Here is a 13,326-nt window from a genome sequence, read left to right as displayed (position 1 = left end):
ATATAGGAAGTAACATCGACAGACACCATGTCCCCTGATATCATTGTCAGATATAGCATATAGATAGTAACATCGACAGACACCATGTCCCCTGATATCATTGTCAGATATAGCATATAGGTAGTAACATCGACAGGCACCATGTCCCCAGATATCATTGTCAGATATAGCATATATATAGTAACATCGACAGACACCGTTTCCAGAGACGTAGCTAGTAACATCGACAGACCCCATTTCCAGAGATATAGATAGTACTCCGTTGGGGACTATTTGCAACAATGAGCTGATAACAGAATCACTCGGAGGACTTACCTGGAACGTCGAACTCTGGAATGACTCGGATGCCTCTGAGTCTGGCAAACTCGACAATATCCGCAATGTCTTCGTGTGTGTAGATGTAGGAAGGGTGGTACGCTCCCTGGTGATGTACAGATATCACATATATACCTTTAAACACAATTCGAGTCAGTCCAAGCTCGATACAGCCATAGTTTACAAGGTTACTCCCACAGTCAAGAAATATCGTTAATTCGAAATCCTTCAAATATACATATCAAATTATCCATATAAGATCTATACCGGACGAATGTCGAGATTACTGAGAGAGAAGTAACAGTAAAGCTGTACTGAATAGAGTGTACTACCGCATGACCCCTGTGTGACCACGCCCACCACACATTAAGGCAGGTGCCGACACACAGTGACAAGGCTTGCTGGGCCAGTTTAAGTGTTCTAAGTTAGATATATCTTGGTCCTTATCATAAAAAAACAGCTGATCGTAATGACCCCTTATTTTGTAATATAAGTACTGTTACACAGCAGTGGAAGACTTGAAAATAACTCAACAATGTTCAAAATTCATTATAGTTTTACTTACGGAAACATGAACTTACGATATAATTTGACGGCATTATATAGAACAATATGTCCTAATTTGACATAACACGACACGGTCCTTATGTGACCACCGAAACCACCATATGGTCCAATTGAAGTCCTTATTTGACTTCTTACAAAATATGCCATGATTTGGCACTATAAGAGACATTCGCCGACAGCGTGGCTGCTCTATCGAAAAACAAAACGAAATTTCTGCCATGTTCAGTGACAATGTACACTGTCGCAAGCTATTGCACATTCTGCACGTGGTTCACAAACCGATTTCCACCCTTTTCCAAGTGGTGCGTTCGTGCGAATGTTTGGGTTTGTTCGGACATTCTGTCCATTTCCCCCACAATGATAACTCCATGTCTATCATAATTATACAACAATCATTACAATGTAATATTCAAACAATAAATATTCACATTTCACATGTTCTGAACCTGAAAAATAATAAATGTCAGTTCAAAGTTCACTCTCATTCTTAAAAGAAACACTATGAGTCCTCTCTGAAAAATAACAATCACACATATTCACACATGAAATCAATTCCTTGAAATGCACAAATGTTCCTGTGAATGTCAATAATGAAAATCTCTAACATACATACAATATTGCCCTTTCTGTGTCTCTTCTCTATTCAGTCCTCTTCTCTGTTCGATCCTCTACTGTTTTCCTGTTGCCTGTTCTGTTCCATCCTGTCGTCTGTTCTGTTCCATCCTGTTGTCTGTTCTGTTCCATGTGTCCATTCCAAAGGGCATACTTTTGTAACTAGTCTAGTAACTATGGCTTTGTCTGTTTTAATGTCCACAACTCTCACGTGGCCATCTGTTCCTGGATATGTCCTTGTGATAATCCCAAGCTTCCAACTTCCTCGAGGTGCCTCTGGTGATATAATGGTAACCACGTCATCTTCTTGTAGATCACGGCTGGGTGAAAACCATTTCCTTCTTGTCTGTAATGACGGCAACCACTCCTTCATCCAGCGCTTCCAGACATGACGCACAAGTTCCTGTACTCTTTTCCACCTCTTCATCGGACTGTAAGCCGTGACATCCACAGAATCCGGAGCAAATATCCCCCCACTTTGAACATGTAAAAATGGTTTGGTGTCAAAGGCACATCATCATGTTGGTGAGCACTTTGAAATGTCAGAGGGCGGGAGTTAATTAGACCATCAAGCACCAACAAACGCTGTCACCAGCTCCTCATCTGTTATATCTCCAGATCCCAGAACGGCATATATAGCTCGCTTGGCAGTCTTAATCATTGACTCAAACACTCCACCAAAGTTGGGAGCATGAGGAGGACTCAACTTCCAGATCACCCCTCTATTAGCCAATGATGACTTCACTTTGTCTGTATCCAGTTGAGCAACAAGTTGTTTCAGTTCATTTGCAGCGAAAATGAAATTTGTACCGTTATCTGAAAGAATTTCTTTGGGTAGCCCTCGTCTACTAGCCATCCTGTAGAACGCATTAAGAAAGGAGTCACTGTCCAATGCATGCGACATCTCCAAATGTACTGCTCTTGCTGCTAAGCAAGTGAAGAGGCACAAATAGCGTTTTTGCCTCGACTTCCCACGTCCTTGAATCGTAAGAAATGGCCCAGCATAGTCAACACCTGTCTGCTCAAAAGCTCTAAGCGAGTACCTCAAACGCATCTTTGGAAGTGGCGCCATTATTTGAGCTGTTAATTTTGCCTTTTGTCGATGACAATGTGAATATTCCTGTTCCCATTCGCGGATCTCCTCACGACCAGCAATTATCCAAAAACGAGATGACAAAACAGCAAGCATGTGATTTGTACCAATAACACGATTGCCGTCCTCATGATGTTTCCTGACAATCAACGTAGTCACCCAGTGTTTTCTAGGCAAATTGATTTGGAACTTTGTTTGGAACGGCAAAAAATCTGCATGTCTGAGTCTGCCATCAGACCTAAGCATTCCATCATCACCCAGAACAGGATGAAGATTAATGAGTTTGCTACCTTTGGAAATGGGTTTTCTATTTGCCATTGCCAAATTTTCCTCAGAGAATGCATCTTTCTGTGCATTACAAGGGCATTGTTGAGAAATATGTACACCCATGCAGTAATGCGTGTATACCTATTCCAATCTGAAAACCTAGCAGGTTCCAATAACCAAACTGAATCTGAAATTGTCACGAGTGATACAGCTTTGTTTTTTAGTTCAGCGTTGTGTGATGTTTTGACATTCACTTTTTGTTCTGGCAGATATTCTGGCCCATACATCCAAGATGCAGAGAACAGATTTTGAACTAATGTTCCTCTGGTGAGAATATCTGCTGCATTTAACTCTGAAGGAACTTGCTTCCACTGAGAAGTATCAGTGTGCTCCTGAATGAATGCAACGCGGTTGTCTACAAATGACTTAAAGTAACGACTGTGATTCTTGATCCAACATAATACATTTAGACTATCAGTCCACAGTACTGAATAGGAAGTACTGATTTCAAGGGCACGTGAAACTGCCAACATCAATCGAACTCCCAAAACAGCTGCCATTAACTCCAGCCGAGGAATTGTCACACTCTTTAAAGGAGCAACCCGACTTTTAGCGGCTACTAGATGACTTGAACTGTCACCGTTTTGGTAAGTGTTCACAAAACATAAGACTGCACCATATGCTTCTTCAGAGGCATCAACAAATGCATGCATTTTTGCTGTTCTGATATCAGATTTCACTTGTAAACATCTGGGAAATCGTAATCTAACTGATTTCTCTCTGTGAGCCACTGTGATGCTTCATTTTTCACATCATGATCGAGCACATCATCCCAGTCCATGCCTGACAACCACAGTTTTTGCATGATGATCTTTGATCTTATGTGAAATGGAGCAACAAAACCCAGGGGATCAAACAGTTTGGCTAACTCTCTGAGAAAGCCTCTCTTGGAAAGTGACAAGTCCTCTTCTATGATTGGACGACGAAAACTGAAATCATCATTCTGAGCTAACCAGACAAGACCTAATGTTTTTGCTGATGGTAACTCATCCTTGGCCAAGTTGACCTCAGATGCTTTATCTTCAACAGGTATGTGTTTGAGGACCTCTGGAGAATTTGATAACCATTTTGTTGATCACATTCCAGCTTTTCCCGACAAAGCAGTAAGCTGTTTGTACACTTCGATACCAACATCCACTTCTGGAACAGAATCCATACTATCATCCATGTAAGTGGATTTACAAACAGTGTTTGCAGCTTTTGTGAATAAATGCTCAAATCTCCTTGAGATGCATTCATGCCAAAAACTACTCTCCGAAATTCATATATCTGTGGTATTTCTGATTGGTTTAGTGATCTCCACAAGAACCTAAAGTAGGAACAGTCTTTGGCTGGAATTCCTATTTGTAAATACACTCTCTCAAAAAAGAAACGCAACCCCTGTTTTTTTTGGTAATGTTTATATCAATTTTAACTGGTTATTACATTTGTATTTTTAAAGATAATGCCATGAAATTTGACATGGTGAACCTTAGGTCAGCACGGTATAAGGTAACAGTTAATGCAGGTCAGTATCGAACTCTCAATTTACGCTAGGGGGCGTTGTCTTTAGTATCTCGTTGTAGAGCCACGAGCTCTAATCACAGCAGTGCACCTCCTCGGAACAGAACGAATCAGACGGCGGATGTTTTCCTGGGGGATTGCTCTCCACTCTTCCTGGAGTTCAACCAACGTGTGCGGTTGTGGTGTACGTGCACGAACACGACGATCCAGCTGGTCCCACAGATGTTCGATAGGATTGATGTCTGGCGATCTGGAGGGCCACGGCATCACGTTGACGTTTGAATTCTGTAGGAATGCCACTGTTGCACGAGCTGTATGAGGGCGGGCATTGTCATGTTGAAACAACTCCCTCTGTTGGTCGATGATCGGCAGAAGATGTGGCTGTAAGACGTCATCAATGTACCGTTGTGCCGTCAAATTGCCACGAATGATGACCAAGTCTGACCGTTGGTTGTAAGACATGGCTCCCCATACCATGATGCTTCCTCCTCCAAATCTGTCGACCTGTCGAACGCAGTTCGGTGCAAAACGTTCATTTGCTCGTCTATAGACACGTTGTCTACCGTCACGTCGTTGAAGAAGAAAACGAGACTCGTCACTAAACCAGACTCTTCTCCAGTTTCTTAGGGTCCATCTCCTTACGTTAGTACACCACCTGAGACGTTGGCGTCGATGTTGGCGTTTCAAGACGGGCCCAACAACTGGTCTTCTTGCACGTAAATTTGCCTCATGTAAACGGTTCCTGATGGTTTGGGCCGATACTCTCCTCAAACCTGGCACCTGTGTTGCAGTGATGGTGGGTGTGGCATGCCGATTACGTAGGTGGCTGAGTCGAATAAAGCGATCCTGAGCCGGTGTGGTGATCCTAGGTCTACCGCTCCTGGGACGATCTTCAATTGCATGGAACTGTGTGTAACGATTCCAAAGTCGTGAGATTGTTGTTTTGTGTACGTTTAGATGACGGGCAACTGTTCCAAAGCTTTCCCCGGCCTCAATGCGACCAATGGCAATATTTCGATTTGCTGTACTCAAACGGGGCATTTTCGAACTTGATTTGCAGAGCAAATTATGAGAGAAAAATTACAAACTACGCGTGCTTTTAAAACCCTCTACATGAACTGTGTTTTCAACGATTTGCACGTGCAACAGGCTTTTAGCATTTTGTACATGACAATTTCGCACTTTCTCAAATAACACGGATACAAAGGTCATCATGTGTGAAAATGGTTCCGTTTGGGAGCTATACTGATCAGATGGGAACGTATTAACAGTATTTTGAAGAAAATTCTAATTTACATTCACCATCTTTATTCTAGAAATGATGTCAGATATTTAGATAGGGGTTGCGTTTCTTTTTTTGAGAGAGTGTACATTTCAGCAATGTCACAAACCAAAGCTATTTGGTTTTTGCGGAATCTAAGTAATATCTCAAACAAGTCGCCCTGAACTTTCGGACCCTGGTGTATGATATCATTGAGCGAAGTACCCTGACTTTGGTTGTACTTCTGTCCGGTCATATCACAGGAAAATATGGTAAGAACCACTGACTGTCGGAGGTGTCTTCATTTGCAGAGACAATCTGAATATATCCCTTATCAAGGTAGTCTGAAATATACTAAGCAGCAAAAGAAACGTCAGTTTGGAATTTTCCTTCGCGAAACGGATAACTGTAAACACATTTAATGTTTTGATTGCATTTTTTTGACAACATCTCCAACTTTACCTGAGCAAAGACAATCCTTCCCAAACTCAGAATGGAGCCCAGGAAATAGTCGCAAAAACGCAACCTGATCTCGGAGATGGTACGGTGTTCTCCATGTTTTTCATGCAACTCATGCTGCACGTGCTGTTCACAAGGACCAGCCCTATAAAATGCACCCCCAAACCTGGTTGAAACATTCACATTACAACGTCAGCAGGATGCAGCGACTCACGACAGCGCAGAGGAACCAGGCGCTAGGAAGACTAGAAGGTCAACGTTCGGACCATCTACAGGCTGCAGCAACGTTTCTGGGCCACCAACACCATAAATGATCGCCCCCGTACTGACAAACCAAGGGTGACCACAAGACAACAAGACCGTCATGTTGTGCGACAGCATGTACAGAATCATGCAGGCATCCGAAACAGCACGCCAGACAGTGGGAACACACGGAAAACCAATCAGTACTGATACAGTACGCAGACGTCTTAACAGCGGGAACCTCCATTGCCGTAGACCTTACCGTGGACCTATCCTCACCCCTCGTCATCGGCGTGAACGTCTACAGTTTTCCCTACAACACCAAAACTGGCGATAGAGGCAATGGAGAACTGTTCTGTTCACAGATGAGAGTCGGTACTGCGTATCAACTGCAGATGGCAGAACAAGAACATGGCAACGACGTGGCCAGCGTTACTCCAATGTGTTATTGAAAGAGACTCATGGGGAGGTGCAAGCACCATGGTATGGGGTGGAATAGGCCTGAACCAGAGAGAGGATCCTGTGGTGTTCAAGAACCTTGGACCAGGGAGAGGAGGTGGCATCATAGCGGTGCACGTCACCGGAACAACATTTTCCAGCATGATAACGCCCGGTCCCATACTGCCAGAGCTACACGGGACTTCCTACAGCACAACGGTGTCAACATAATTAAGTGGCCAGTCCTTAGTCCCGATTTAAACCACATTGAACATCTTTGGGATTAAATTCAGAGGAGACTGAATAATGGCATACCAAAGCCGAACACAGCCGATTTATTGCGCCAGGCCTTTCACAGAGCGTGGTTCCTGGTGCCAATGGCCTTCATCAATCGATTGTTGCACTCCATGCATAGACGCTGTGCTGCAGTTATTGCCGCTCGTGGTGGCCACACTAGATACTGAAGTCAAGAGTCTGAATGAACTGCAAACGTTCATGTAACGAGTTATTTATTGGTGTGTCAGGATATTGTACACAAAAATGATTTTGATCCGCTTATTATTTCAATTTCTGTAATGATTTGATTACAGTGCCAATCTCATTTTGAATTCGTACTGACATTTTTTTGCTGCTCAGTATAATTTTATTATAAACTTCAGCTACGGTTGCGTCTTTCAACAGCTTTTTCTCTTTATTACAGAGACGTTTATCATCCATGCTGTAATTGTCAGGAAGTCTTTTTGAATCTGCTTTCCAAGGTATGCCTACCTCATATTGCCCATTGTCATATGCGACAGATTTTTGCACAATGTCAACAATCGCTTCATCTTGCTTAGTCAAGATGGGTTCTGATGACTGAAACTCTTCTACCTCCCAAAACTTGTGAAGCATAGAGTTAAGTTCAATATCCTTGTCATTTGAAAAGTAAGTGCTATAAAGTCTCTGAAGTCCTGATTGTTCAGGAACACAACCCACACATGTCCACCCAAGGGGAGCAAGTCTGGCTATTGGTTCCCCATCAGAACCAGAAACATCCTCATAAGAGCGATGTAATTCCAGATAATCCATACCTATAAGTAAATCTACAATGTGAGGGGTTTTTACTTTATGGAACTGAATATGTTGCAAATGCGATCATCGCTTGGAATGCTTTTGCCAGTCAACAATTTGCATTTGGCCGGTGACCCGAGTGGTAGTTAAAGCATTGTCAGATCAACTGACCCATCCATGCTTTTAAGACCGAACTGAACAGCCATGGTCTGAAATTCCTACTTTGTCCATGAAGAACATTGACGGAACTTGACCTACTAAGCCCATCTGTGAGGATACATCTTCATCAATGTACGTTTGTGTACTTGCATCGTGTAACAATGCATTTACAACAATTCTGTTTGGGCCGTTCTTAAGAACAACAGGTACCGTCCGAAGTGAAAGTAGAGTAGACTTATCAGGTTTTGTGGACGACATTGGTGAGACCTTTGAAACTTGACCTTCATAACTGTTACTTGTCACAAGTTGCTGTGCTTGTTGTGTATTGTCGTTGTTGCCATGAGTTACGCCATGGATACTGTTATTTCTCTTTGAATGGAGTAACTGATTATGCAAAGCAGGGCAGTTGTCAATACCACATTTGATATTGCGTCTGCATGTTTTTCCAAAGTGATTGAAACCAAAACAACGGAAGCAAAGCTTTAACTGCTTGACAGTTTCCCATCTCTTCTGAACCGTCATTGCTTTCAATTTCCTACATGTCACAATGTCATGGTTGTATATATGACACAGCTGACATCTGTGGTCTCTTTCAGTCTGCTTGTTACCAAAGAAAGACCCTAATTTGTTAGGACATTTATAGATTGTTGCCTTTCCTTTAGCAGATACTCCATGGATTGTTTCCGAAGCAATGATCTGGAATTCTGCTTCCATTAAAACCCGTAACGCTTCAACTGATTCCTGTCGTTGAGCTTCAGAAATCCATCTTTGGTACTGACTAATCATGGATGCCGTCATTTTCTCCAGGAGTTGAACATACAGGGACCCATTACCTAACTCTTCAAGCCTATCAGAATCCCTCATGTTTACAACAACTACATCCAACGTATCTATACATGCTATAAATGCAGCCTTCCAGGCTTCATATGACTTGGCATCTCCAGTAAAGACAGGTAGCGACACTCGTTTCAACTGCTTCCACATGTCTTTACCAATGTCATAACTGTGTGAAAGTGTAGGTGCCCTATGATCATAACTATCTGAGTGGTCCCTCACCATGTGAACTGGTTCATTGTTTTGTTCATGAATGGAGTATTGTTTGGAGTAGTATTGTTTGTCCTATTCCTGAGATAATCCTGTGCATCATCTTGAGCTTCGGAACCTATTTCTTCTAACAGTTCACCTTCTTCAGAGACCTTAGGCATTTTTTTGTTTATCACCAACAGTTTCGAACATTTCTGACAGGTTCACGATAACTTCCAAAGCCTTAAGCTGGCAACTGCTTAATTTGTCTTGGTTTTTAACGTCACATCGGCAATATTTCAGCCATATCGTGACGAGTACAATTTATACAATATAAAAATGAAAACATTCTGAAGAGTTAAACCTGTCAACGATGGACAGTAACAATCTTAGAGTATCACAGATATTAATATAAAACTAGAATGTAAATCTAAAACATTTTAATTGAAGAAGACAGTACAATATAAAACACGGGCTATAGATCGCCAACAACTGAAGGTAGATCACCGGTCCCATACTAGGGTCCATGGGGACTTACAGTACCTTCGCTACCTACATGGACCCAAGCTGGATTTATATCAACTCTTCAGCCATTGGTGATTGTAGTCAAACCTAGCCAAAATTAAAATTACAAAAATACTACATTTAAAAGGCCGGTAAATTTAAATTTCCTTTGAATGTTTTGGGACTTACGTATCCTCTCAGGAGGACAATAATTTTACAATACTTCAACACCCTTTGAGGGTACAGCCACTAACAATCTGAGTTACTAATCTAAACTACCAATTATAAAATATTTAGCTATTTACAGATCAGTCAACATATCTAATTCTTTTAAAAATTCAACTATTAAATGATAATTAACATAATAAAAACGATCCTTCAATGTTTTGACATGGAAATACTTATCCCTTGTGATGGAATATTCAACACAGTCAAGCAGGACATGCTTGGCTGTGATTCTTTCATCACAAGGGATGCAAAACGGAGGATCTTCGCCTTTCAGTAAATATTAGTGAGTATATCTAGTGTGGCCAATGCGACATCATCGCATAATGACCTCTTCAAATCTGGATTGACAACCCAAGTAGGTGTAACCAATATAAGGTTCTATTTCCACTTCGTCTGCATCAGATCACGGATGTAGGTTCTAATGCCAGCTTTGTAATCAGAGTATGGAATAAGAAGTGGAGTCACAGATTTGTTGAGTGCTGCCTTGGCAGCAAGATCGGCCATTGTGTTCCCAGAAATGCCAACGTGGCTGGGTAACCAACAGAAGACGATGTCGTATTGGCCAGTTGCAAGATCATTATACAATTCAATGATTTCTATTAAAAGTGGATGTTTACAAGAAATATTTTTAATAGCCTGAAGGCAAGAAAGAGAGTCAGAAAAGATTATGTATTGTATATATTTCGGGTGTCTTTGAATATATTTAAGAGCCGTTAATATGGCGTTTGTTTCTGCTGTAAAAATAGAGCTATTATCTGGTATTCTAGAAGATATTGTCCTGGATCCAATGACAGTGGCACATGCCACTGCGCCACCATCATTGGACCCATCTTTAAATAAGGATTTGTAAGTATACTAGCCACATAAAGAAACTGTGCATTGTCAAAATATTATCCCAGTTGATAAGCACGATAACAATGTCAAAGGTACATATAAACTTTAATGGAAGGATCATGAGACCATAACAAGTCGGGAGAATTTCAATTGAAAAGTCAATCACAATGACGTCACGAGTCCACAAGCGGGACAGGGGTCAAACGACCATGTCACAAGCTCAATAACGGGTATGTCCACCATCGGCATTGAGAACAGCAGTGCATCGACGACGCATAGAGCCTATCGAACGTGCAAGGAAGGCTTGTAGGATGTCACGCCAGATTCTCTCAAGTTCTGTTGCAAGGTCAAGGACGTTATCTGGCGGATGAGGAAGACGGCGTAGACGTAGATCCATCTCGTCCCAAACATGCTCTTTCGGGGAGAGATCCGGTGAATTTGCAGGCCAAGGCAGTAAGTCAACGTAAGTAAGAAATCCATAGCAACCCTTGCCGTATGAGGGCGGGCATTGTCCTGTTGGAATGTTAACACAGGGCCATGACGTTGCAGAAAAGGAATTGCCACAGGTCGAAGAATTTGATCCCTGTAGCACACACCAGTTAAGTTGCCCTGAACAATCACCAAAGGAGTTCTTTGGCGTGCTGTTATTCCACCCCAAATCATCACGGAACCACCACCAAAGCGATTCCTCTCCAAGACACAGGCCTCTGCATAACGTTCTCCCACGCGTCTATAGGCTAGTTGACGTCCATCACTATGGGAAATGTTAAACCTGGACTCATCTGTAAAAACAACATTTCTCCACCAAAACAAAGGTCTGCGGACATGATTTCGGCACCTCATTCGGCGAGCTTGTCGATGACGTTGTGTCAGGATAGGCCGTAGATGACGTAAACGTTGTCGAACTGTGTTGGGGTGGATACGGCGAAGTCCTGGGACGGTTCGGGCAGTCATCACTGCAGTCTGAAACCTGTGGCGAAGATGGGTCACCCTTATCCATATGTCCTGTCTTGGCGTTGTTACACGTGGACGTCCAGAACGTGGCCGATCGATGACGTCATTTGTGTTCTGGAAGCGTCTCACCAGTGCAGAAATGGTGTTCCGGTGGCAGTGGAAATGTGCAGCCAGTTGTCGTTGAGACATTCCCCCACGGACCATCCCAATGGCCTCCTGACGTTGTGCCGACGTGAGTCTTGGCATGCTATGCGTTTCAATAGATGTTTAATTTTTTGAACGATCGCAAGGGCAGGGTTGAGCTTTCCAAAGTGACGGTATTGTGTGGCATTCATTTGCTCTGTTTCTCTTTCCCGGAATGCACGTGCAACAACGTATTGCACGTCTCAAGGAAGAACACACTGACGTCACGGAACGTGGCACGTGCATGCATGTTGGATACATGTCTCTAATCTCTGAGTTTAAATCCTTATGTGTCTACACAGGTTTGTATGCACAGTTTCTTTATGTGCCTAGTATATTTGATAGCGGTAGAGGATCTGTCGAAAGAGCAGTTTGTGATAATGCTGATGACATAGTAATATGCTCAGCATTTACTGGATATAATACAATTTGCTCATCTGAGGTCCAGCTGATAGTGGTTTGACAAGCAGTATCAACTTTGAGTGGGGAAGAGGAGACTGCAGCTGAATAGGTAGTGTAGAGAATGAAGTAGATAACTCATTATCAACCAATTTCCTTGCATCTGGAAAGGAAATGTCATTAGTGTACTTCAGTTTCAGGATTTTTGTCTGTCTGACAAAAGAAGGACATGTTTTGGAGGAGGACATATGGTCACCTTTACAATTTGCGCACACGATAGCATCAGTGCAGTCAGTGCCATCATAATTGTTACTACACCGGGAGCAAACTTTGGGGTTTCTGCAAGACCTCGCACCGTGACCAAATTGGCATTTAAAACAACGGAGTGGATTTGGTATGTACACATCCACTCCGATGTTGAAGTACCCTGCTTTGACAGAAGATGGAATCTTTGAGAGAGCAAACGTGAAAGGTAGGTATTTGTTTTAATAGTGTTGTCACCTTCTCTCCTAGTGAACCGTTTTACAGTCAGTACTCCTTGAGATTTCATTTCTGCCACAATCTCCTCTTCAGACATATCTGAGAGGCACTTTGCACGGTCACGTACGATGCCTCTACATGAATTTAGCGTCTTTTGGATTGATACGACAATCGCAGTATTGGCAAAATGATGAGCCTTGAGGAGATTGTGAGACTGTTGTCTCCTTGCGCATTCCACAAGAAGAGAACCAGACCGGAGACGTGTAACATTTTAACAGTTCCACAAATGCCTTCAATGGATTTTGAAATAATGAAAGGATTGATTTTGAGGGGTGTGAAATCAATTCCATCGACAACAAGAAATCGTGGCCAAGAATCAATATTGATTCCTCATCAGAAGATGTTGCAGCATCAGTATCAATGTGCCTTCTTTTCGTTTTTGATCTGGAACCAATGGGTAGTTGGGTAGCCATAATGAAAGATATATTCAACATCCTTGCTCCCCACCCACCATGGAGTGTCAACAAGGACGGCATTGCAGCGGAGGCCAACTACAACACCAGGGCTACAAGGATGCTATACTCCAGCAAGAAACACACAGGTAGCTATAATAGTCAAACAGAGTAAAAGGTCAGGCTGGCCCGGCCCTAGACAATTACCTGATGACAAATAGACTGACTGACTGAGTTTGGTT

The 13,326-nt window shown here is 42.5% G+C and overlaps 1 protein-coding gene across 1 annotated transcript in view; it reads right to left on the bottom strand.

Annotated features, from left to right (window-relative positions):
• The window catches only part of LOC124253196 (beta-hexosaminidase subunit alpha-like), a 68,035-nt gene that overhangs the window by 27,587 nt on the left and 27,122 nt on the right, over nt 1-13,326 (bottom strand). Inside the window, 2 exon segments of the mRNA XM_046686921.1 lie at nt 316-421; nt 2,075-2,351. Of these exon segments, the coding sequence (XP_046542877.1) occupies nt 316-421; nt 2,075-2,351 (383 nt within the window).

Source organism: Haliotis rubra, unplaced genomic scaffold (assembly GCF_003918875.1).
Source record: "Haliotis rubra isolate DU_JTF1 unplaced genomic scaffold, ASM391887v1 Scf114, whole genome shotgun sequence".
Taxonomy (NCBI): domain Eukaryota; kingdom Metazoa; phylum Mollusca; class Gastropoda; order Lepetellida; family Haliotidae; genus Haliotis; species Haliotis rubra.
Note: the sequence above shows the minus strand (reverse complement) of the source record. Positions and strands in the feature narration are given on the sequence as shown.